The sequence below is a fragment of the Coniophora puteana genome (assembly GCF_000271625.1).
Source record: "Coniophora puteana RWD-64-598 SS2 unplaced genomic scaffold CONPUscaffold_5, whole genome shotgun sequence".
In the NCBI taxonomy this organism is placed as follows: domain Eukaryota; kingdom Fungi; phylum Basidiomycota; class Agaricomycetes; order Boletales; family Coniophoraceae; genus Coniophora; species Coniophora puteana.
In genome coordinates, this window is record NW_006913057.1 from 1,408,201 (window position 1) to 1,429,847 (window position 21,647).

Genomic DNA, 21,647 nt, shown 5'->3' on the forward strand with positions numbered 1-21,647 from the left:
TTCGGACCGCATGCGAACAACACAGCAGTCTACTTTAGAACAGATTCAGATTGACGCTGCGGCCGGGCTCCAGGGCCCCAAGCACCGCAGCAAATGCAGGCAGTACTACGTAGCTATAGTGGCTACTGCTACATACGTACCATTATCTACACTCGCAGTTCACAGCCCCGTAGGTCGCATCGGCATCGAAAAGACGCGCTCCATGTGAATTTGCACAGACGGAATCGACTCCTGGATGGTCCCCTCTTGCCACTCCTCCCCCAAGTCTCCCAGGCTCTGCATCGCCACCTCCCAATCTCGCCGTGACCAGTCCTGGCCCCGTCGCGCTCCCCGATCTGCATACGGCTTTGTTAGGAACACGTCCAACCGTGGCCGTCTCTGGCTGATTCTACTCCTCTTCTTCCCGCCTAGGTATTCGCAGCACTCTCGAGGACCCCATTGGGAGAACGGAACCAACTTGTGTCGGGGTGCGTGCCTGGACACCCCTTCCCCGCATTCTTGTAGCTCTGGCCCTCCCACACGCATCACCAACTCCACTAGCAGTTGCCCGAAGTGTTCAATCACTTGTAGATGTAGTAGATCCAATGCGTGACTTGGTTGGAGAGTCTCCGTAGTAGATGCGTCATCGTCTATATCCATCCCATCGTCTTCCTGCTCCACGTGAACCTGAGTTAGCTCGATCGACGAGTTTTTGTAATTTGGCCGGTGGCCACTAAACCTGAACAGACCGGCCTCGGGTCCATACAATGCATGCGCAATTGCACGGCTGCAGAACTGTCCGGTCGGATAAATGTTTTGAATACCTGGAAGATAAGCCAGGGTCAGCTAGATCAAGAATCGACGGCTGGATGAGATTCAGAGCTTGCCTTCACTCTCAGCCTCTACCGCAAGTAACTTGTCCTTGCTGCATAACACCGTCCGCTTGTGCCGGATTCTGCTGAAATATTGACAGCAGTCCAGAATCAAGCTGTCATTTCGTCGTTCGTCCCACGAACTCTGCCACACAAGTTGACCAACCGTGGAACCTCGTCGATGTCGGATCTGGAAACTTACCTCACCGATCTCTCGCTTTTTCCAATTCCGAGACGGTTTGCACGTCTCGTCGAGCGCCTGACCTTTGACGCACTTGCGCTCCTTCACCTTCTTCAGTAGCCACGTTGACGCCCGTCGCGCGAACCACGACAGACCGTCTCGATTCTTTTGACTTTCCGCCCCAACGCATCAGAAAACTTCAAACCTGCGCGCAAACATATGAGAGACATGCTGCCTTACCCATCAAGTTCATAAATCACCGCCCCAGGGATAATCAGAAGCACAGGGATGTTCTGAGACTCGACTTCTTCCACAAACTTCCGGACGACATCAAGGTATTCCAGGAGTATATTCGTATCCAGCACAACAATGCTCAGATTCTCCGAGAGTGGTGCCTTGGACAGCTATCATCAGTAGTCCATGACAAGCCATCGGGTAAATGCACCTGCATTTCAACATCCTTGTTCGCAATCTCATCTATCCGTCTCAGCGTGTCATGAAGGTGGATCTCCCCTATCCCAGTGATCAAAGAGCACATTCAACTCTGATTGGTTTGTGGCCCACTCACCGGCAGCAGGTGGCCGATCATAGCATAGCGCCTGTAAACTGTCAAATGACATCACTTCAAGGTCTGACCTACCGTATCAACAATTGTTTATATCAGATGTAAAGGAGTGCAGTGAGTGCTAGCCTGTTCGAAAGTCGGTTAAAGGTCAAGGGGAAACAGAAGTAATGACGCGGACGCTTAAACAAGACGTGAGATATTTCATATTGTCCCACATCACAAGACACGCGACACCAGAGCTCATGACTTTCACTTTTCCCTGAGGTTACAGTACTTGCATTGGCACTCTATGATATGTTCATTCATGCAAGTGCAGAAAATACAGATGACCAACGAGGATGGTATCAATAAGTAATGGATAAACTAAACCAATCTAACACAAAATCATCGCCATGATCACGCCGCAAGCGCTACTTTCTTGTTGGGTGGTGTCCCTTGCTCATCGGAAGGATGTGCAGACGGCGGGGGCGTGTTGTCAGCCTTACGCTTCAGCGCTAGACGTTTAGAATCAGGTGAAGGAGATAGCGAAGTACGTAAGCCCAGGATTGCTTTGGGCGGAGTCGACGAACCCATCTTGATGTCAGGCGTTGTAGATCGACTACGGCCGGTTGTCTCTGTACGTAACCGAGAAGCTAGGGTCTGCATGGTGCTAGCCGCCTCAGCGTGACACGTTGCATGGTATATCTGTAAGTCCAGTTGAGATCGGTGTCGAGTTGACCATGGATAAGCTGCATACCCTATCATCCCTTTTCACTGCATTCTTCCAAACCCACTCCTCATCATCCTCAAGGAACTCAGACTTCAGGCTTTCCTTACAAATCGGACATGAGATGGGCATGGCTTCTTCACCCGAGGGCACTACTACATACTGCGACCGCAAGTTAGCATCATGCTCAGCGGCCTCTGCTACAGCGAAGGCTTTGGCATTAGCAGGACGGCCTCGGCCTTTTCCTTTCTCATCCAACCAGTCCTAGTGATCGTGAGTACAATGGCAAACGATGACTGCTTTTGAAACTTACATCAAGGTTGACGAACCAACTTCTGCTATGTCCACGACCGACGTTCTGACTGGCCTTACGGTTTTGCTTGAAGTGCATATCCATGTGGTCTTCCATATCCTTCTTGCCATTGGTGTCGCTCGTAAATCTTGTTCCGCACTGCTTACATTGCACGGGAAGGCGATCATACAAGAGATGGACGATATCAGGGCGCTTCCTAAAGATATGTTGGTAAATAGAATATACGAGTGCACAGAAACAGACCTTGTGATATCAGCGTTAGTTAATTGGATTGACTGGGATAAGATCGCCGTCCGGTAAGCCAAGATTGACTCAGATGCCACCTCAGCCGACCGAGGCTTCGCCTCAGATTTGTTGGAACTGACAGAAGCACCTGGAAGCACGCCAGCTTTCACGATGGCGTTGAACAAATTTGCAATATCGGTCGTTTGGGGCGACGGACCAGAAGTGGTGGGGATAGATGGCGGGGCAGGATGAGGCTGCGAAGGGTACCCATATGCACTTGATGCCGATTCTGGGGAATGGTTCGAAGAACCTTGGGTAGCTGGCGGGTACACAGGCGGATACTGGTAAGTTGCTGGTGGGGGAGGGTATGAAGGAAGCTGTTGAGGTGGATGTGCGACCTGCGGAGGAACAACTGAGCTTGAAGTTCTCGATAGTGATCTCAGCTGGTTTAATATTTGCTGAAGTTCGTTCTGCGACACGCCTGGACCCGTGTCTACCAGACGTCGAAGCTATGTTAATGTCAGAAGTGGAGGGCAGAAGACAATAGCAATTGCTTACTTGAAGCAAAATCTCAACGTGTTTCTGACACATCGTATCCCAAGGACTCGTTTGTAACGCCCGCTCCTTCTGGCTAAGGATGAATTCAAGTTCGCTGAGGACCTGAGCCTTCGAAACGGGGTGAGAACCGTGACCATTTGTCTGTGGTCCATGTCAATGGAATTCAGGTCGAGAAGAAGAGAATGAACATACTGTAGTTGAAGATCCGTTATCATCGCCTCCGCCCCATATGCCGCGCTCTATAGATCGCTGAGTAGCTATACCAAATAGCTCCCGTCCACTTGGCGCTGCAGTTCGCCAGGTCAGGAGCATCTCCTCCATCTTGCTGCGGGTTGCCTGATCTACCTGTTGATAAGTTTCAAGGAAAAGATTTATGACGAAACCCGAAAAAAGGCGGGCATAGGGTTCGTAGACATTCTTTGCGATGGCGTCGAGGAGGTAAAATGCGGGCAGTTTCATCCAAACTGGGACCTAGTAGTAAGAACAACAAGTTTTTTGTTAGTCCATAGAGCCACTGGCAACACCGCATCCATCCAAAGGGCTCAGATGGTGCGTAGGGAAAGATTGAAGGACACAAGAACGCCAACAAGACTCACCTTTCGAATATGAGGTTCAAGACACTGGCCCACAGCATCTGCCCATTGCATATATTCCTGAGCAAGTCGAGAAAGATTCTGTATCAAGGGCCTAGAATTAATGGTCAGTTCCGCTAGGCGAGCGCTGAATTCACGCCGGAATGAATGGGGGTCGACATGATAGTAAGGTAGGTGTGGGGGAGGATGTTGCTGATATTGGGGGTACGAGGTGCCTGGTCGAGAATATTGAGGGCCGGTATACGACGCCTGATACGAGTTCTGATATACGGACATCGTCGGAGACTTATGCCGAATTGCAAGTCGTGTTTTGTCGAGCAGGTTCTCACCGAGAAATCACTCAATCCACCCTTAGAAACGGACGGGGCTGAATGCTCGACCTCGGCAGCTACAGACGATGATGGTTGGAGAAGAAGGCTAGTCAGGGAGCCTCGTGCTGACAACACACACGGGCCAGATTTAAACTCCGCCGCGAACACCCGACGCATTGTCTCCTCGATAGCGAGACCAAGTGCCCAGCGCGATAGACCCCAAGAAACCAACGACTTCAAGGTGAGCACGAACCCTGCCCCTCCGTTTCACCGTCAGGACATCTCCAGAGATGTAATTCTACAACATGGAGAATTCTCGTTATGAAAACTCGACGTTTGAGGCTGGATTGTCCGGCCCTCCGCTGGATGATGATCTTGGGCCAGTCACTCACTTTCCACAACGCAGATGCGGGACGTCCTCAAGACCGAAGAACTCGATATTCCGGAGGGGGTTACCGTTGAAATCAAATCCCGCATCATCAAGGTCGCCGGTCCTCGCGGCACGCTCACGAAGAATGTTCGCCACATCGATATGGATATCCGCGTGGTGAAGCGAAGCAAGACCAGCCAAGTTACTCTGGCTGTGTGGCAGGGCGGTCGCAAGCACGTCGCCTGCTTGCGGACGATCCGTAGTCTTATCAACAACATGGTCATTGGTGTCACCAAGGTAAGTCATTTGATGGTATATCATTCAGCAAGTGGATCTAACCATGTAAGTAGGGCTTCTTGTATAAAATGCGTGCAGTGTACGCCCATTTCCCTATCAACGCCATCATCCAAGAATCTGGACACGCTCTTGAGATTCGTAATTTCTTGGGCGAGAAGGTGTGTCTTAGTCCACTGACGTAGATGATAAGACGCGCTTACGCCATGGACAGACCGTCCGACACGTGAAAATGCTGGATGGTGTCACCATTTCTGAGTCCAAAGCACAAAAGGATGAGCTGATTCTGGAGGGCAATGATATTGAGAACGTTTCACAATCAGGTTACTACTCGTCTTTGTATCAAGTAAAGTCATTCTAACTGGTCAACAGCTGCTTCCATTCAGGGTTCCTGCCGGGTACGGAACAAGGATATCCGTAAATTCTTGGACGGTATCTACGTTTCAGACCGTACGACGATAGGGCAGGAGTAAGGCGTGTCATCAGGATCAACTCCATCCTTTATGGCCAAACTTCATACTACACGTTCTCTCCTCATTCATGTGCACAATATGATGATATTGGCCTCTGCATTAATTAGCCGACGTTGGGAAAACCATTTGAGTATCGACCGAACGTATTATGGGATGAAAGGTATTCTCGTGCTAACGCGGCGTTGGTAAGTTACATAGTCCTGACCAAAGAACGTAGCCAAAGACCGTTCCTCCCCTAAATAAATCGTGAGCCCACGGCAGCGTGGTAGTGACAAGAGTGCATACCTCTGATACGGTAGAAAAAGAATCTCCACAGCACGATCGAAAATCCAAGAAAACTGACGGGGTTTTGGAGAACCAACTGTGTGCCCAAGGCCCAATAGAAGAACCCAGCATAAGACGGATGACGAAACCAACTAAAGCAGCAGTGTGAGACCTTGCTGGAGACTTCAAAGCAAGCCCAATGCTTACGCATAAACACCATCAGTCACCAAGACATGTGATTCCGACTTGTTTGTCGCAACAGTGTGCGAGAAATTGGTCGAAGCGTGTACCATTGCTGCAGAGCGTAGTGCTTGTCCTATCAATACCAACGCCACACCTAAAGCCAAGGTTCAATCAGCTTTGGACTGACGATGTTGAGCTGACGATATAGGAAGAGAGACTAACCCATCAGCGAGATGTGAGGAAACGACTTCCATGACGGTTTAAAATACAGGGTCAGTAAATATTCGAGCAATGCAATGCCGTTCGCAACGTGATACATCGAGCCATTATCCAATAAGAATGCTGAAAGCCTTTTAAGTCAAATTTAAAAGTGTGTTGCACGTTAACGTACAATCAACGCTGCACTTGTCGAGGTTCCAGCCAGCCGTTGTAGCAAACTCTCCCCAATGAAAGCCCGACCATGCTGCGAGGAAGAAGCCGAGTTGAGGAGTAGCCCACCAGGTATAAGAAAGGCCCCCAGAGAGAAGTAAGAAAGTCCCGAATGAAAACAGGCCTCCCAGAAGGAAGGATATTGTTGACGCTGCCAGAGGTGTATTCGGTATGTTTCCACGTGGTTTCTGATGGGCTGCGATGGGCTCTGTATGAAGTGGGTGTCTCGACTGAGCGGCACGCTGTTGGAAGCGTCGCTCAAGCTCGTCGTTGTCCGGTGAGTCTCTGTCCATAGTAGCGAGAGATGGACATGCAAGAGGATAACTTATGTGACTGTTCACTGCAAGGGATACCAAAACGCGCTCTTGTTTACGACTGTTGTCGATCTTGTACGTCGCGTCGACGTCGTTTTCGACCGCGTCACAGTATGTGCATTCATGTCGCAGGCCACGAACCAGCATATCCTGCGCAATGGTCGTCGCTCCTGCTACTGCATCAGACAAATTGCTCGCCGGCATGCATCCACAGCAGCTTCTGTTAATCCTGCGCTGATTAGAAACATAGCACTCGTGGCCCATATTGGTCCGTCGCTTTTGCGCTGTCTCACGGGCCTTGAAAGACTAACCATCTAGAAAAGATTCTGGCAAAACTACCTTGACTGAGTCAATTCTGCACAAGTCCGAATACCTGACAGTCCCTGGCTCCGTTGACACTGGAAGTACTACGACGGATTTCTTACCTGCAGAGCGAGAGAGAGGCATTACCATTCAATCTGCGAGCATTCCAGTTAAATGGAAAAAGTGGTTCTTCAACCTTATTGACACCCCAGGTCACGCCGACTTTGGAATGGAGGTAGAAAGCGCCAGTCGCGTCGTAGATGGCGCTGTCGTTCTCATTGACTCTGTCGAAGGTGTGGAATCCCAAACAAAAGGTGTCTGGAAGCAGCTTGATAGGTAAGTATGCGTGACTAGTGACCAAATGTTTAAGGCTGAGGGATCTGATAACATACCAGATACAATGTTCCTACCCGCATGATCTTCTTGAACAAGCTTGATCGTGCAGGCGCATCGTTTTCTTCTGCTTATTCTTCCCTCCTGGCGCATCGTTTCCATCCCAGACCTTTACCTATAACGTTACCTGTCGCTTCCTTTGACGTGAATGACTACTCGCAAGCGAAACCTGGGATACAAGGTGTGGTTGATCTTGTGCGTTGGGAAGCTTTAAAGTGGGACGAAGAAGGCGGCTCCTCCACCCATCCCTTGCCTTTAGACGAGCAAGGAGTGGCGTCCGCCTCTGTGTTTCCGGTTGGCCATCCTCTCATAAAGCACTTGATTCCAGCACGCAACTCTCTGCTCGAAAATCTCGCGCTTTGCTCTGATGACCTTATGGAACAGCTTTTGGAAACACCGTCGTATCTCTCTGTCTCTGGGAGCGACATCATCCCTCACTTACGGAAAGCAACATTACGTAATGAAGTTCTCCCAGTCTTATGTGGTTCTGCAATGAAGAACATAGGCACGGAGCTCGTCATGAATTATGTTGGTGACCTTCTGGCAAGCCCCATGGATGTCCGACTAGAAGGGGAGTCAACCAACGCACCGCTTCGTATGCTAGCGTGGAAGGTTACCTGGGATAAACGGAAAGGCTGGATGACGTTCGTGCGCATTTACTCGGGTTAGTCCTTGCTTCCTGCATCTTGAAGCGTGATCTCAACTACCAAAAGGCTCGCTGAAATCTCACAGCACCCTGGTGAATGTCACCAACGGACAGAAAGAGAAGGTTTCCAAGCTCATACTTCTTTACGCCTCTCAAGCGGAGGAAGTTGATAACCTTTCATTTGGGTCGGTCGGCGTCCTCCTTGGCCTGAAGCATACTCGGACTGGCGATACGCTCATGGCAACACGGGCAGGACCTTCTTCTTCAAAGATACCAACGTCACTCCGTAGTATCGTCCCACCCCCGCCTGTTATATCTGCCTCTGTCATGCCTAATTCTCATGCAGACGCGCAGCCTGTCGAGGACGCTTTGCATGCACTGGCAAGGACCGATCCATCGGTCCGGGTGGATGATCAGGAAGGTCAAAAGCTCGTTCATGGATTAGGCGCGCTCCACTTGGAGATTGTGGAGGGAAGGCTGCGAGACGAATGGCAAGTGAACTTCGAGTTTGGTGCACGTCGCGTCAGCTATCGTGAGACACTTGGAGCTGCGCCTGGTCCTGGCAATAGTACCTGGTCGACAGAGATAGCTGGGTGTGCTGTATCTGTCCACGTATCGCTGTCAGTATCCAATCTTGACTCAACCGAGCAGAACGACCCTTTGTGGGATGGCAATCTTGTGCTAGGTCCAGACGGTAAACGCCTGCCTCCCCCGGATTCCTACGAAAACCAGACTGAGCCATTGGCTAACATCGCTCGTGGCATATACAACTCCTTGTCCAGCTCCCCTCATACCTCTCTCGCGTATTCTCATGTCAAAATCTGCGTCAAGTCTTTCAAAGCCCCCCAAGAAGTTACATCCTCAGTGTATGTCAGTGCGACTGGTGCTATCCTGCGCGAACGGCTTCGGGCTGCCGGCATGGGGTCCTTGATGGAACCCTTTATCAAACTGAAAATTGCCGTCCTTGAAGACAGCATTGGCAAAGTCGTCAAGGACCTTTCTGAAAGCGGCGGAGAAGTACTTGATCTGGACTCTGATCCAACCGCCGGCGCAGGTGAAGAAGATTTGAACAATTCTTACCCCACGGATGGCCTCTATATTCCTTCTGAGGACATCTCACCGTCATCTGCATCATCAGCCTTCGCTGGTGCTGCAAACACCGCGCGCTCTTCAAAGCGTACGGTCAACGCCGTGGCGCCTCTTAGCAGGATGCTGGATTACTCTACTCGTCTTCGGGCACTCACCGGAGGGCACGGGACATTTGAGATGTCAAGCGCCGGATTCAAAGAGGTTCCAGGCACGCGAAAGTCAGAAATTCTCCGAGAGATTGGAAAGGCATAGATTACTATTGTTGAAGTTTAGGGTAGCCTAATACTAAGACAGCTCTCTCACTTCATCAGCGTCTCCAAACAACACTGCTCCGTCCATCTCGTCATCCTCGTCTGCAATTGCGGTACGTGAATCTCCGCTTGCATTGAGCACTTGACTGAAATTGAGGAAGTCATCCTCCGTGATCGTCTCCATGTCCTCTTCGTCAAGTGAGCCGACCTGAGGTGTGTCATTGAAAAGTGGGATGGACGATCTCAGCGCGTCCCGGGCAGATGCCGAGGGTGGCATGCTCTCTTCCCTGTCCTCGGGAAAGAACAGAGGGGTCCTAGCACGCTGGGATGGCGCGCTGCCCATGGAATTAGGGGCAGCGATGCTAGACTGTCTTACGAGGTTAAGGCGCCGTGGGGATGCGACCGAGACGGCTCTGATGGGTGGATAAGGCTCAGCAACAACGCACAGACATCGACCCAGGATGTGAAACCCTTTGTATTGAAGCCGCAAGAGTGGTTTTGGTTTCTCCTCCTCCTCTTCAACTTCGAGGTCCATGCTGTGACCGGGAGGCTCCGTATCAACTTGCATCTCTGTCTCAATTTCTGAGTTTCCTAGCGGGGCATCACTCAGCGTAGCTTCCTCTTCTTCATGTTTAACATCTGGGTCAGCATCGACATTAATCGCAGTTACTTCGCGTTGGCCGGGTGTCGCGGCGCTGACTGGCTGATAAGAATCTTCGTCCTCAAGGTCAGAACCGTCCTCTCGATATCCGCCTGCGGCAACCCTTGTGGTTCTGCGGGATTGTCGGGTCCGGCTTGGGGGCAAACATTCGTCCATGTTATCTTCTGAACTTTCAGGATCGAATAACTCCTCTTCATCCGAGTCGATTTCCTGTCTAGCTTTTCCCTTCGTGTTGATTTTCATCTTCTTTCTAGCAATATGCCCGCTTGAATCGAGTGACTTCTGAGATGACGCACGTGCCCTCTTGTTTTGTTTCGTTCGAGGGATGGGGAGAGCATTGACCGGCTTGCGTACTACATGAGTACTCTCCGCAAGCGAAGAAGTTGCAACAAATGTTCTTGTCTGTAGCATACCTAATAAAACACACAAGGAGCAATACAACAGGATGGTTACCTTCAGTATCACAGAGTGAGGCTCTGTCTGTCTGAAGAAGAAGGCGAATTGATAGATATCTAAGCTGGAGATATGCTCAAGGTATCCACGAGGGAAACACATATCGACGTACCACCTCTGTGGACATCAACTGATCCCTTCTTGTTGTTGACTGAAGACCCCGAGCCAAAGTGTATGTCCCACTCAGCTTGTAACTTTGGCACAATCCTAAAGCAGGTGGGGTGAATCAGTCTCGAAGATCAATACCCTTAGTTCAAGGCTTGTTGAGTGCCACCAACGCACAGAGGCCTAAGGTCGGCAAGTACATGTTGCAATATTATGTCCGACATCCATTCCGTGTGTTTCTCGTCTAAATAAAGCTGTCCAAAGTGAGACGGAGGAGCAGCTGTTCGGTGTGTGTAGCCCCATCCACTTACATAAAGTGGAACAAGCGTAGTTTTGGAGACACGCAGATAATAAGCATTGCGAGAACGGAATGGCATGGTAGTAAGGCGAAAGGCACCAGCAGAGGATTTACTTGACCTATGTGAACAAGGAAGGTCCTCAAGCTGCTGTCGGAGAAAGGGGCGTTCCAGGTATATCCCCACGTATGCTATCGTATTTCGGACCGTGATAGCCGGATTTACAAATTCAGAGTTCAAAGCTTTTTGGGTAAATTCAAGAGTAGCTTACGGTAAGATCACATCCGATGCAACTGTCAGCGCTACAGGCTACCTTTGATCGAGCTGTCAATACAAGTACATCTGCATGTATCGTACATAGTTCCTTTTTTTCCCTTAAGCCTCCTTTGATAATTTTCATTCCTTCAGCCTCAGTTTGATTCCACGGGAACGTCAGGGCCAGATATGATGGCTTTGATGACACCTTTCCCATCATCGCTCTTTCCTTTGCGCGTGGTCTGGAAAGCGACGACAGCGTCTTCAAATTTGTACCTATTGAATATTGAATCAGCATTGTACAATTCGGTCGCGGCGTGTTGACATCAGATTTACCTATGGCTGACGAGTGGCTTCAGGTCAATCTTGCCTTGAGAAACAAGTTGAATGGCAAGTGGATAGTCTCCGGGCTGTTCTCATGTGAGAGTTAGGTCACCTCAAACAGTGCATTTGTGTCATACCCCATAACGGAAAGATCCCTTCAGTTGGAGTTCTTTGGACATGACAACTCCCATATCGATTGTGATGTCCGGGTTGCCCATTCCAACCTGTGCAGATGTCATTCAGCGCGCAGTCATTATGAGGTTGAAGAAACCGTACTTGTACATAAGTCCCAGCAGCCTTGCAGATGCGCAGGCCGGTTTGAACAGATATCTCTGCCCCGCTGGCATCGATAACCAAGTCAATGCTGCCGGCCCCGCGCTCCGGAATATGAAGTTGTTCTCTCATAGCTTTGGCCGCTCTTCTAGACAAAGCGGGCCTCGATTCGTCTTTCTCCGGGGCGGGAGGGAGGAAAACATCGGTAGCAGCGTAAGACTTGGCAAAATCGAGTCGGGCTTGAACGATATCAACAGCAACGACCCGAGATGCTCCCATAGCCTTGGCCACCGCCATACACAAGATACCCACGGGGCCGCATCCAAATACAGCTATGTTTTTACCTGCTCTGAAGGATCCTAGCGTGGAGACAGCATGAACTGCGACCGAAAGTGGTTCTATCTATGGATTGCAATGAGCGCCCTGTGCACAAGATCATCATGCAATCCGTGAGACTGACCATGGCACCGTCCTCCAAAGTAAGATTTGGTGGGAGTGGGTAGGCAAGATCCGCGGGGATGCGGTAGTAGCGCCCAAGGGTGCCGTCAAACGGCGGTGTGGCTGCGAAACGAACATCGGGGCAGAGCTAGCCAATCATGATATTTCAGAAGAGCTCCTCGGGGATCATCAAGCCATGTCACTGACCTGGTAGCGACCTGCTTTGCAAGATTCGCACATGCGGCAAGTGGCGCCAGGTTCCATAGCCACACGATCTCCCTTTTTCAGGCCGGTGACACCACTACCGACTATAAAACGTGTTGGCCACCGTTTCTCCATGAAAGTGGTAGAATATACCCTTATATACAACACCTGAAGACTCATGGCCCAAAACCTGTGAAATACTTAAGTACTGAGGTCGATTACAATATAACAGACTAACCATCGGGTCTTCTACAATGTAGTCCCCAATGCGCCCATGTAGCAAGTAATGAACCTGCAACGACAGCGTCATCAGACGCTCGGTTGGTCACAGATGGCTGACCTACATCTGAACCACAGATACCTGAAAATCACCGCGGATATGTGAGATAGGGTTCGAAGGAAATGCCTAAGTTACTCACCAGTTTTCTGAACCTCAACGAGCACCTCATCGGGCTGAACTGAAAATCAATCGTTTCTCCTCGGTCACCCCTATTCAGAACGAGGAGTTGTTGAGGGGAACGTACTTTCAGGAATAGGGCGCTGCTCGAAGGTGACGTCTTCGACACCTTTGAGGACAAAAGAGGGGTTATCTGACATGACTTGACCGAGGAGAACCAGTCCAGAGGGTTACTTAGGTGTGTGTGATTAGGATTCGAGTCGGGGTGAAACCAAAGGACGGTCACCGTTGCGTATTCCTTGACGGTATATAGACCAAATGGCCCCTCCGGACCGCGATTTCAGATGTGTTCATCTGATACACAGCCTAGGCCCTTGTGAAAGCCCATCCGGTACATCATGCACACAAGGATAGGTACCACAGCGGAACGGCGGGAGTAAAAGTCGGAAGATCGATAAATAAAACGGATGCTGTCCTGTCAGGTCCTGCCCGTGTCTGCCTGAATACGAGTCCTGGCACTCCCGGCACCTTCCTGGCATGATGACGTCGCTCAAGTGAAAAGTCGGACTTCCGGGTCTGTACTGGTCTGTGCCACGTGGGGAGCCGCGGATCGCCACATGTTTCGTTCACCTGTGTCTCGAAACATCATTGTATCATTGACTTTCTCCTAATCAGCTTGTCTTCGGGGACTCCTGCAGATCAGCTATATCCCTCTGCCCCTCATGAGGCATCTTGTATTTATATACTACCCTCAGATGGCCATGACTCCGCAACTGACAAGAACACCAACGATAACTCCAGCAAACCTCAACCCCTCATACCCAAGCTCACCGCTAATACCTGCCATTAATCGTCCCTACACCCTTAATCGTTCTACACATACACATACACTCTCACCACTAATCTCTTCTGGATTTTCCGACAAGTACTTGCTATCCAACTCCCCGGACAGGCCTCACCGCAATGACTTACACAAGTGATACCTTGCCGAGCTTCTCTGGACAAACCATCGACAATGGCCGCTACCTCTTGCTCGATGCTATTGGCTCGGGCGCGTATGGTGTCGTTTACCGTGCGTTGGACACGAAGTCAGACACTCTCAACCCCTCATACTATGCTGTTAAATGTTTATCCAAGACGGAGCTCAGTACCGATCAGATGTTATCCCAGAGACGGGAGATACATCTCCTTCAGATGATTTCTGGCTCACCCCACACCATTGTCCTTCATACTGTCGTCGAGGAAGAGATTTATCTATATCTCATCATGGAATTCAGCTCTGGAGGCGATTTATACCTTGCTATCAAGGCTAAAGTCTATTTCCACAACGACGACTTATTGAAGACTGCTATTCTTCAACTTCTCGATGGAGTGGATTCATGCCATAACAAAGGAGTTTATCATCGCGACCTCAAGCCAGAAAACGTCGTTTGCAATGAAGAAGGGTCAGACCTTCGAATCATCGACTTTGGTCTTGCGACAAAGAATCGCCTTTGCCATGATCGTGGGTGCGGGAGTTCGCAATATATGAGTCCTGGTACGTGCTCCACAAGTTTTTGTCTACGTGCAAACATGTCTCAACCATCACTTGATAACCAGAATGTATAGGCAGAGGAAGCACGGCACATTTGTATTCGGCCCTCCACAACGACATCTGGTCTGTCGGGGTGGTTATGCTTAACATGGTGACAGGGCGAAATCCCTGGAGGAAGGCACATTTTTCTGACCCGGTTTACTCCGACTTTCTTGCTGATCAAGAAGGGGCGTTGCGCGATATGCTTCCCATTTCACGAGAGTTTAACGACCTCCTCTGCAAGATCTTTAGTATTGATCCGGCTCGCCGTCCAACTATTCCCAGTCTGCGACAGAGTATCGCAGATATTGGAACATTCTACATGTCCTCATATGAACTCGCCGATGCTTCTGGAGCAAGTCGTCTCGCAGCCGGAAATATCTTCCCACAAGTTGATCTGGACACTTCCACGAGGGAATCAACCTTGGCAAAGAGCTACTCAGGGTTTCATACCCAGGCCGCAATGGATGCCTTCCTCGCTGGGTGGGATGGCTTTGATAGCGATGATTCCGAGATTCTGGATCTAGCAGAGTGGGGTTCAGTACCGCCTCTCCATCTCTCTAACGGAAACAGTGGACCGTACTCATCGGACCCGTTCGTTCTACCAGACCCTGAAGGAGGGGTTTCCACAGGTTCGAGTGAATTATCGGTTTCCGGCAGTTTCGGACCTATCACCCCAGAGACGTACGCGGACACTGCGGTGGGAAGTATTGAGGACATTCCCGAGATGTTTTCGTTGGCAGAGCCGTCCATCACTTTCGACTTCGCGCCTCCTACCTCTAAAGCACCACCATCTGAAAGGGCAGTCAGGAAAAATGTTCCTCGGACTTAGCAGTCGTCAAATTGACGGAGATAATAGGTGAACATAATAACATACTTCACATGAAGCTACAGATAGTTACCTGTACGTGGACAATAATTATTCGCTCGTTCTCAACGTTTCCCGAGGAGATGATTGCTCTACCAAGGCAGTCGAAGTTCTCGACAAATGTACATTCACAAGAGCACCATGACCTTGCTCACGGGCGTTGAGCGTGGGTCTTGATGCGCTCTGATAGGAACAGGTGGCGCACTGGTGGCTGAACGCAATGGCGACATATCAATTGTGATTGCAAAGTGGTCAGCAGTAGGATGGTGTCTATGCCAGCCCCTGAGGCCTGAGTGATTGGTATATTTGAATCTTTGTAGGCTTCACCCCGACGATAGAGATATAACGCGATCACAAAGTGCATGCCTACCATCAATCCCGCGTCCTGTGTCTGCCCGCAACTGCAACTGTGTGGGCCTGTGGAGGAAGCGAATGCAGGTGGCACACACGAGACTGTAAACGTGTTCTCGAGGATTTCCAAGTCTCCGAATGGCGCGATACCGCGTGAATACTATCGCGATTGTGCTCCCAGGAAGGTGAGAGAGGTGCTACGAGCGATCTGATTGGAGCCTTACATAAGGGCAGGCGCCTTTCTCAGATCTTCAAAAATCTGGCCATTCGATAATCTATCCTTCATCCCTCCCCCCCTTTTCCTCCCCCCCCACCCGACTACCATCTACCATCTCCCTCTTCAGAAAAATGGTTTTCTCCAGCGTTCTTGGCTTCCCCCGAATCGGTGTGTACATATCCCAATGCATCTCTCTGTTTGCGATCTTGATGATCTTATCAGGTGCCAACCGTGAGGTCAAGAAATCCGTTGAGGCCTACTGGGGTGGAAAGATCCCCGTTGAGGATCTCCAGAAGACCGTTGCTGAGGTCAAGAAATACAACTGGACCAACGTCCAGTCTCGCGGTGTCGACTTGATCCCAAGGCATGCGTCTCTTTCTCCAATGTCTCACTTGGCCTATTGTTAACTTCACTTTAGCGGTGAATTCTCCCTCTACGACCATGTCCTCGATCATTCCGCTGCTTTCAACGCTATCCCCAAGCGTTATCAGGGTCTCGGCATCAGCGACCTTGACGTCTACTTTGCTATGGGCCGTGGTCGCCAAACTGGCGGTGTTGATGTCCCCGCTTGCGAGATGAAGAAGTGGTGAGTGCCTGCTAGACCACCTTCACATTTGGCATACCATCTCATAAGTATTGTCTAACAGGTTCGACTCCAACTACCACTACGTCGTCCCCGAGCTGTCGGACGAGACCGACTTCAAGCTGGTCCACAACAAGGCCTTGGTCGAGTACAACGAGGCCAAGGCTCTGGGCATCACCACTCGCCCTGTTGTTCTCGGCCCCATATCTTACCTCGTTCTCGGCAAGCCCGCCAGAGAGGCCCCTGCCTCCTTCGAGCCCATCACTCTTCTTTCCAAGCTTCTTCCCGTGTACAAGCAGCTCCTAACGGAACTCAAGTCTGCAGGCGTTGAGTCCGTCCAGATCGATGAGCCCATCCTTGTCCTCGACAGGGCTGCGAATCTCGAGAAACAGTATGCTTCTGCATATGCCGAGTTGGCCCCTGTCGCTCCCAAGATCGTCCTCACCACTTATTTCAACCGCCTCGACGCCAACCTCAAGTTCGTTAGTAAGCTTCCTGTCGGCGGCCTTCACATCGACCTTGTTCGTGCACCTGGTCAGCTGGATGAGGTTATTGCTGCTGTGAAGAACACCAACTTGGTTCTCTCTTTGGGTCTTGTGTCTGGCCGCAACATCTGGAAGAACGACTTCACTGCTTCCATCAAACAGGCGCAGAAGGCTGTCTCAGCCTTGGGTTCTGACCGTGTCATCGTTGCCACCTCTTCGTCTGTCCTTCACACACCTGTCACCCTTGCTTCGGAGAAGAAGCTCCCTGATCAGCACCGCGACTGGTTCTCTTTCGCGCTTGAGAAAGCTGCTGAGGTTGCCACTATTGCTGCAGTCGTCAACGGCTCCCAGGATGCCAAGATCGCCGCCGCCCTGGAAGAGAACAAGGTTTCCATCGCCAAGAGGCGTGAGTTCGAGTCAACCTCGGACGATGCTATCCGCAAGCGTGTGGCTGCCATTACCCCGGACATGTACAACCGCAAGAGCCCGTTCGCCGCTCGCAAGGCGGCGCAGGACCAGGCTCTCAAGCTGCCCAAGTTCCCTACCACTACCATCGGCTCCTTCCCTGTAAGCCTGTTCATTGCAAAATCTAAATTGATGCTAAATGATGTTTATTGTCGCTTTTAGCAAACCAAGGAGATCCGTACGGCCCGCGCCAAGCTGGGCAAGGGAGAGCTTACCCCGGCCGAGTACGAGAAGTTCATCGAGCAAGAGATTCAGAACGTCGTGGCCTTCCAGGAGGAAGTTGGCCTCGATGTGTTCGTTCATGGCGAGCCAGAGCGCAACGACATGGTGCAATACTTCGGCGAGCAGCTGAACGGCTTCGTCTTCACCCAGAATGCTTGGGTTCAGAGCTACGGTTCTCGGTGAGTGGCTCCAACCAACGCGTTGAAATTGTTTTAACATGCCTTGCAGTTATGTTCGTCCCCCCATCATCGTCTCAGACGTCAGTCGCCCTGGCCCCATGACCGTCAGATGGAGCAGCTATGCTCAGAGCCTCACCAAGAAGCCCATGAAGGGTATGTTGACTGGACCCGTCACCATCCTCAACTGGTCCTTCCCCCGTGACGATGTTTCTCGTAAGCTGCAGTCCCAGCAGCTGGCTCTGGCTCTCCGTGACGAGGTCCTTGACCTCGAGAAGGCTGGCATTACCGTCATCCAAGTCGACGAGCCTGCCATCCGTGAGGGTGTAAGTCTATCCAAGATACGTTGTTAGTGATGAGTTGCTAAATTCCGGCCAGCTCCCTCTCCGTCGCTCAGACTGGGATGAGTATCTCGAATGGGCCGTCGACACCTTCAAACTCTCGACTGCAGGCGTGGCTGATTCCACTCAGACCCACTCTCACTTCTGCTACTCCGACTTTGGCGACATCTTCACGTCCATCCAGCGTCTCGATGCCGATGTTATCTCGATCGAGTTCTCCAAGAGTGACATGAAGCTGCTCCACACCTTCCAGCAGTTCGGTTACTCTAACCAGATTGGTCCCGGTGTTTACGACATCCACTCCCCCCGTGTTCCCAGTGAGGAAGAGATCAGAGAGCGTCTCAAGGCTTCTCTTAAGATCATCCCTGATCACCTCATGTTCGTCAATCCTGTAAGCCAGTTTCGAACTTGATTTAGGTGGGAAATTGCTAAATGTTCTTTGCAGGACTGTGGTCTCAAGACCCGCCAGTGGAAGGAGACGAAGGAGTCGCTCGTTAACCTGGTTGCTGCCGCTCGTTGGGCCCGCGAGAACGCCTAAATCCCCTTTTCCCTTGCGCTTCAACAGCGCCCATGAAGCGGTTAACTTATCGACATTCTCGTGGCGAGGTGTCGCTTTGACCTTGGGTAGTTGTGGCGATGGATTCTTTGACGGTGTCATACATACGCCGAGGCATACTAGTGCCGCTTTATGGGCCCGCGTCTTGCTGAGGGAGGCTGGGACTGCACGCCCGGAAAATCATATCAGGGATTTCAACAATCCATAATGTTATATTAGTCGATGCATATTCAATGTGAAGCCAGGCGGTCACTGCTGTGACCGCTGTTGTACGAGTAAACCTGGGGGTACACTATCGATATCGTTTTTGCCTTGATCATGAACACCAGTGAACACCTTATAGCGGTTTGCAAAAAGATGGGGAAAAGCCTCCGACGTGTAATGGCCCCGCCGACACAGCCGAGTGAGGACCCTGCGCAATACCTGCCAAATTCGGCCACGCGAGCACAGCAACTCAGGCAGAACCTCCTGGTGCTCTCTACCCAGCCTTCCGCATTCATATGCAAACCGCTGTAAATCACACCAATTTAATGTACACGGGTGGTATGACATTGACAACTGACTGGCTCGACCAGCCCCTAGCATAATCGTGTATTAAGCATGCGAATAAATATACATCGGGCACGAATCATTCCAGAAAAGTACCCTGCAGTCCAAAACTCTACCTCTCCCGAGTACACGTCATGCTTTCTGCTTAATGTCCGACGCCGGTGGTATAAGCATTTGTTCTTCAATGACCGGCGTCATCAAAGCTTTATCCTTGCCAAAGGTGGTTACGGATTGGGTATGAGAACCGGCAACAGAGGGGTTGGCGAGCGCGTCTACTTCCTTCTTCGCGGAGCCAGGCACCTCATCTGCGACCTGCTGGGGCATAACTGACTTTCCGGCCTTCTCCATGGCAAGTGCGGCGCGTAGGGTCTGCTCAACCTTCTCGGTGCGACGAGTTTGCTTGCCACCGCGCCAGATGAGAACACCCGAGACGATACCGCAGAGGAATGTTGCTGGGATGAGCGTGCCTGTTGTCCAGTCGGGACGGGTGTACCGGTCCATCGACCACAAGCAATTTGAGAGTATGATCTGGACGATTTGCAGTGAGCGTAGATCAACAGGGAGGATATGACGCTTACTTGAAAGAAGGAGTTACCATCAACGAAGAGACATATCCAGAGAGCCGTGCTATTGTGATCGTTAGCCGCTTATGATGTGTTGAAGAGCACCATACAAACCTGATGGGAAATGCCTGCACTCGTGCCGTTAGCATATTTAATGGAGCGGCAAAATACGAGATAAGCGAACCCTGTGCGTCTCAGTGCCGTGTGCACGATACCAAGTCTGGCTTTCGCGAAACAGTTCTTGTTCTACCAGCATAAGCTTAGTTAAATCTCGGTAGCGGCGGGTAGGACGGAAAGCTCACGGTGGTGAAGATCCTTTTGCTCTTTGTCCGTCAAGACATGGACGTAGTTGGGGTCGTAAACGGGGTCCGGCAGGTCGTCAACGTCATAAAGCTGGGGAAGCCCGGCCTTTGCTCGTAACATTCGTGTCTTTCGCTGGTACCACCAAATCTTTGTTATCCCTTGGTGCTAAAATTAGAACACGACACTTGAAAAAATCTGGTGACATACGATAAGTATCCATAATGCGGGGCGGAAGTAGTCCAATTCCAGTAAACGTGAACAGGCCTAAGAGATTTCAATGAAGTCATCGACGCTCTCCCCCCATGAATGAAACGTACCGCATTCGACCTGGGAGCAAACCTCGACCCAAAAAGTCTGTGTGTTCAGGTTGTGGAAATTTATCCATTTGACCAAGATGAGCACCAGGGCAGTTCCCCAGATTACTAGGACGAGTTTGAGCCAGGAAAGGCTGGAGGCGGATGTCGTACGTACCAACAAGAAACCCATAAATGCCAGTCACCATCTAGCAAAGCTGACTTAGTACATGGTATACGCACTAAGAATAACAAGCATACCCCCATTGCTATAACAGAGGCGTGTCAGTAAAGCGACGAAAACAGCGAAATAACAGTATCTCACGTGTTTTGAGGAAGGACCAGACACCTTGCATTATTCGCCTAAACTTGGCTCGTTTAGTGAGGACGTCTTCTACATGTCGATCTAGCGAGTCCTCCATGTCCTCCAGTCCTTCCTGCTCGCCCTTCTCAGGATCATGCTTGTGTTTGCGCCGAGAAGGCGAGGAAAGGACAACAACTGGTTTCCGAGAGTAAAATGAAAGTGGAGGTCTAGGACCCGCGATCAGTATGAAATATGTAGTAAGAAAGTGGCGATAACTTCGTACATCAGGATGGCGTTTGCTGCATTGGCTAGAGTCGATACAGTAGCAATCTGAGGGTCTACAAAACTGTCAGAACGTCGTCAGATGTATGTAGGGGGCTTGGAAAGTTACCGATTACTTCGAGGTGCTCAACAATGTCCTCTTGGTGATGCAGCTCGTCGAGGCCGATATCTTCGGGTTGGATGTTAGAGGGCAAACTAAGTGCGCTCTCAACAAGTCCAGGGGTACGATCTCCCGACTCTGTGTGCATCCTGATCTCAGCATTCTCACCCTGGAGGCTAATGGTCCGTTCTCCAAGAGGTGAAGTCACACGAGGGGGTTGGCGCGGAGAAGGAGCTGGGCGAGATCGTGACTGCGACTGAGACCCTGATTGAGAGTGGGGTTCGGAGGACTCAAAGATGGTGGGAAATGGATCGTGAGCCCAAGGGTACTGAGAATGAGAAAGGAAGTCGGAACGGTTGCTGGAGTTGCGGCGGAGGTGATAGGCTACTCTACTCGATGATCGTGAATTGTTGGGTGAGGTGGCCAAAGGGGGTCGGGTGGGCGAGTTCTCAGGAATGATTCTCTGCTGACCACTGGGAGGAATCCTTGGACTGGAGGACGTCGATGATGTCCTCGGAGTAGAGGAGAAAGGGTTTTGTATCCAGCTGGTAGAGGACCGATGGGAGAAAGAATTAGGGTATGGGCGATCGTCGCTATTGAGTCTGCCATAGCCTGAGGGCACTTTCTTGATCCTGACAGAGGACATGAGTACCGTGGAGAGACAAGACGAAAGTTGGAAACGAGAATTGGATATAACA

At 50.8% G+C, this 21,647-nt stretch overlaps 9 protein-coding genes across 9 annotated transcripts; 4 read left to right on the forward strand and 5 right to left on the reverse strand.

Annotated features, from left to right (window-relative positions):
* Positions 1-32: 32 nt before the first annotated feature.
* On the reverse strand, positions 33-1,730 carry CONPUDRAFT_81645 (uncharacterized protein). The gene is made up of 6 exons (XM_007769358.1): positions 1,601-1,730; positions 1,478-1,545; positions 1,273-1,427; positions 1,054-1,204; positions 867-996; positions 33-803 (listed from the first exon to the last, which is right to left on the reverse strand). Exons 1-6 carry the CDS (start codon positions 1,650-1,652, stop codon positions 160-162), a joined length of 1,200 nt encoding a protein of 399 aa, XP_007767548.1. The 5' UTR covers positions 1,653-1,730; the 3' UTR covers positions 33-159.
* Positions 1,731-1,860: 130 nt separating this feature from the next.
* Positions 1,861-4,342, reverse strand: CONPUDRAFT_136662 (uncharacterized protein). Its single transcript, XM_007769699.1, has 7 exons — positions 3,996-4,342; positions 3,592-3,870; positions 3,400-3,540; positions 2,860-3,350; positions 2,617-2,812; positions 2,334-2,567; positions 1,861-2,281 (listed from the first exon to the last, which is right to left on the reverse strand). Exons 1-7 carry the CDS (start codon positions 4,266-4,268, stop codon positions 1,994-1,996), a joined length of 1,902 nt encoding a protein of 633 aa, XP_007767889.1. The 5' UTR covers positions 4,269-4,342; the 3' UTR covers positions 1,861-1,993.
* A 190-nt stretch (positions 4,343-4,532) lies between these two features.
* On the forward strand, positions 4,533-5,585 carry CONPUDRAFT_136663 (ribosomal protein L6). Its single transcript, XM_007769700.1, has 4 exons — positions 4,533-4,970; positions 5,024-5,128; positions 5,182-5,290; positions 5,340-5,585. The coding sequence occupies exons 1-4, from the start codon at positions 4,710-4,712 to the stop codon at positions 5,438-5,440; spliced, it is 576 nt and encodes a 191-aa protein (XP_007767890.1). The 5' UTR covers positions 4,533-4,709; the 3' UTR covers positions 5,441-5,585.
* Positions 5,586-6,316: 731 nt separating this feature from the next.
* On the forward strand, positions 6,317-9,344 carry CONPUDRAFT_136665 (P-loop containing nucleoside triphosphate hydrolase protein). The gene is made up of 5 exons (XM_007769701.1): positions 6,317-6,521; positions 6,881-6,898; positions 6,954-7,269; positions 7,329-7,990; positions 8,040-9,344. Exons 1-5 carry the CDS (start codon positions 6,518-6,520, stop codon positions 9,311-9,313), a joined length of 2,274 nt encoding a protein of 757 aa, XP_007767891.1. The 5' UTR covers positions 6,317-6,517; the 3' UTR covers positions 9,314-9,344.
* A 2-nt stretch (positions 9,345-9,346) lies between these two features.
* CONPUDRAFT_164749 (uncharacterized protein) lies at positions 9,347-10,961 on the reverse strand (the record flags this gene model as incomplete). The annotated part of the gene is made up of 5 exons (XM_007769702.1): positions 10,843-10,961; positions 10,709-10,785; positions 10,539-10,633; positions 10,427-10,485; positions 9,347-10,375 (listed from the first exon to the last, which is right to left on the reverse strand). The coding sequence occupies exons 1-5, from the start codon at positions 10,906-10,908 to the stop codon at positions 9,347-9,349; spliced, it is 1,326 nt and encodes a 441-aa protein (XP_007767892.1). The 5' UTR covers positions 10,909-10,961.
* Positions 10,962-11,106: 145 nt separating this feature from the next.
* Positions 11,107-12,990, reverse strand: CONPUDRAFT_81649 (xylitol dehydrogenase). The gene is made up of 11 exons (XM_007769359.1): positions 12,846-12,990; positions 12,741-12,779; positions 12,666-12,682; positions 12,560-12,613; positions 12,475-12,511; positions 12,325-12,425; positions 12,140-12,265; positions 11,683-12,081; positions 11,544-11,630; positions 11,419-11,492; positions 11,107-11,358 (listed from the first exon to the last, which is right to left on the reverse strand). The coding sequence occupies exons 1-11, from the start codon at positions 12,916-12,918 to the stop codon at positions 11,238-11,240; spliced, it is 1,128 nt and encodes a 375-aa protein (XP_007767549.1). The 5' UTR covers positions 12,919-12,990; the 3' UTR covers positions 11,107-11,237.
* A 691-nt stretch (positions 12,991-13,681) lies between these two features.
* CONPUDRAFT_122655 (kinase-like protein) lies at positions 13,682-15,142 on the forward strand (the record flags this gene model as incomplete). Its single annotated transcript, XM_007769703.1, has 2 exons — positions 13,682-14,255; positions 14,318-15,142. 2 exons carry the CDS (start codon positions 13,682-13,684, stop codon positions 15,121-15,123), a joined length of 1,380 nt encoding a protein of 459 aa, XP_007767893.1. The 3' UTR covers positions 15,124-15,142.
* A 683-nt stretch (positions 15,143-15,825) lies between these two features.
* Positions 15,826-18,937, forward strand: CONPUDRAFT_81651 (cobalamin-independent methionine synthase). Its single transcript, XM_007769361.1, has 8 exons — positions 15,826-15,895; positions 15,950-16,091; positions 16,146-16,313; positions 16,375-17,362; positions 17,423-17,661; positions 17,711-17,984; positions 18,037-18,390; positions 18,445-18,937. Exons 1-8 carry the CDS (start codon positions 15,859-15,861, stop codon positions 18,535-18,537), a joined length of 2,295 nt encoding a protein of 764 aa, XP_007767551.1. The 5' UTR covers positions 15,826-15,858; the 3' UTR covers positions 18,538-18,937.
* A 299-nt stretch (positions 18,938-19,236) lies between these two features.
* Positions 19,237-21,595, reverse strand: CONPUDRAFT_152993 (uncharacterized protein; the record flags this gene model as incomplete). The annotated part of the gene is made up of 12 exons (XM_007769704.1): positions 19,237-19,632; positions 19,683-19,731; positions 19,782-19,795; positions 19,852-19,913; positions 19,970-20,128; positions 20,178-20,234; positions 20,288-20,392; positions 20,442-20,472; positions 20,525-20,532; positions 20,589-20,794; positions 20,851-20,905; positions 20,959-21,595. 12 exons carry the CDS (start codon positions 21,593-21,595, stop codon positions 19,237-19,239), a joined length of 1,779 nt encoding a protein of 592 aa, XP_007767894.1.
* Positions 21,596-21,647: the final 52 nt, after the last annotated feature.

Bases quoted from the DNA above. Each gene is read 5' to 3' on its own strand.
- CONPUDRAFT_136662 (XM_007769699.1), bottom strand. From the start codon at position 4,268: ATGTCCGTATATCAGAACTCGTATCAGGCGTCGTATACCGGCCCTCAA. The intron at 3,351-3,399 runs GTAAGCAATTGC...ACATTAACATAG, and splicing joins ACGTTGAGATTTTGCTTCAA to CTTCGACGTCTGGTAGACAC. The intron at 2,813-2,859 runs GTCTGTTTCTGT...ACATATCTTTAG, and splicing joins ACTAACGCTGATATCACAAG to GAAGCGCCCTGATATCGTCC.
- CONPUDRAFT_136663 (XM_007769700.1), top strand. From the start codon at position 4,710: ATGCGGGACGTCCTCAAGACCGAAGAACTCGATATTCCGGAGGGGGTT. The intron at 4,971-5,023 runs GTAAGTCATTTG...CCATGTAAGTAG, and splicing joins TGGTCATTGGTGTCACCAAG to GGCTTCTTGTATAAAATGCG. The intron at 5,291-5,339 runs GTTACTACTCGT...ACTGGTCAACAG, and splicing joins TGAGAACGTTTCACAATCAG to CTGCTTCCATTCAGGGTTCC.
- CONPUDRAFT_136665 (XM_007769701.1), top strand. The intron at 7,270-7,328 runs GTAAGTATGCGT...ATAACATACCAG, and splicing joins GTCTGGAAGCAGCTTGATAG to ATACAATGTTCCTACCCGCA. The intron at 7,991-8,039 runs GTTAGTCCTTGC...AACTACCAAAAG, and splicing joins GTTCGTGCGCATTTACTCGG to GCTCGCTGAAATCTCACAGC.
- CONPUDRAFT_81649 (XM_007769359.1), bottom strand. From the start codon at position 12,918: ATGTCAGATAACCCCTCTTTTGTCCTCAAAGGTGTCGAAGACGTCACC. The intron at 12,512-12,559 runs GTTAGTCTGTTA...AGTATTTCACAG, and splicing joins ACATTGTAGAAGACCCGATG to GTTTTGGGCCATGAGTCTTC. The intron at 12,082-12,139 runs GTCAGTCTCACG...TGCAATCCATAG, and splicing joins CTTTGGAGGACGGTGCCATG to ATAGAACCACTTTCGGTCGC.
- CONPUDRAFT_81645 (XM_007769358.1), bottom strand. From the start codon at position 1,652: ATGTCATTTGACAGTTTACAGGCGCTATGCTATGATCGGCCACCTGCT. The intron at 997-1,053 runs GTAAGTTTCCAG...CTTGTGTGGCAG, and splicing joins AAAAGCGAGAGATCGGTGAG to AGTTCGTGGGACGAACGACG. The intron at 804-866 runs GCAAGCTCTGAA...CTTATCTTCCAG, and splicing joins GGTAGAGGCTGAGAGTGAAG to GTATTCAAAACATTTATCCG.
- CONPUDRAFT_81651 (XM_007769361.1), top strand. From the start codon at position 15,859: ATGGTTTTCTCCAGCGTTCTTGGCTTCCCCCGAATCG. The intron at 16,092-16,145 runs GCATGCGTCTCT...ACTTCACTTTAG, and splicing joins GGTGTCGACTTGATCCCAAG to CGGTGAATTCTCCCTCTACG. The intron at 17,985-18,036 runs GTAAGTCTATCC...AATTCCGGCCAG, and splicing joins AGCCTGCCATCCGTGAGGGT to CTCCCTCTCCGTCGCTCAGA.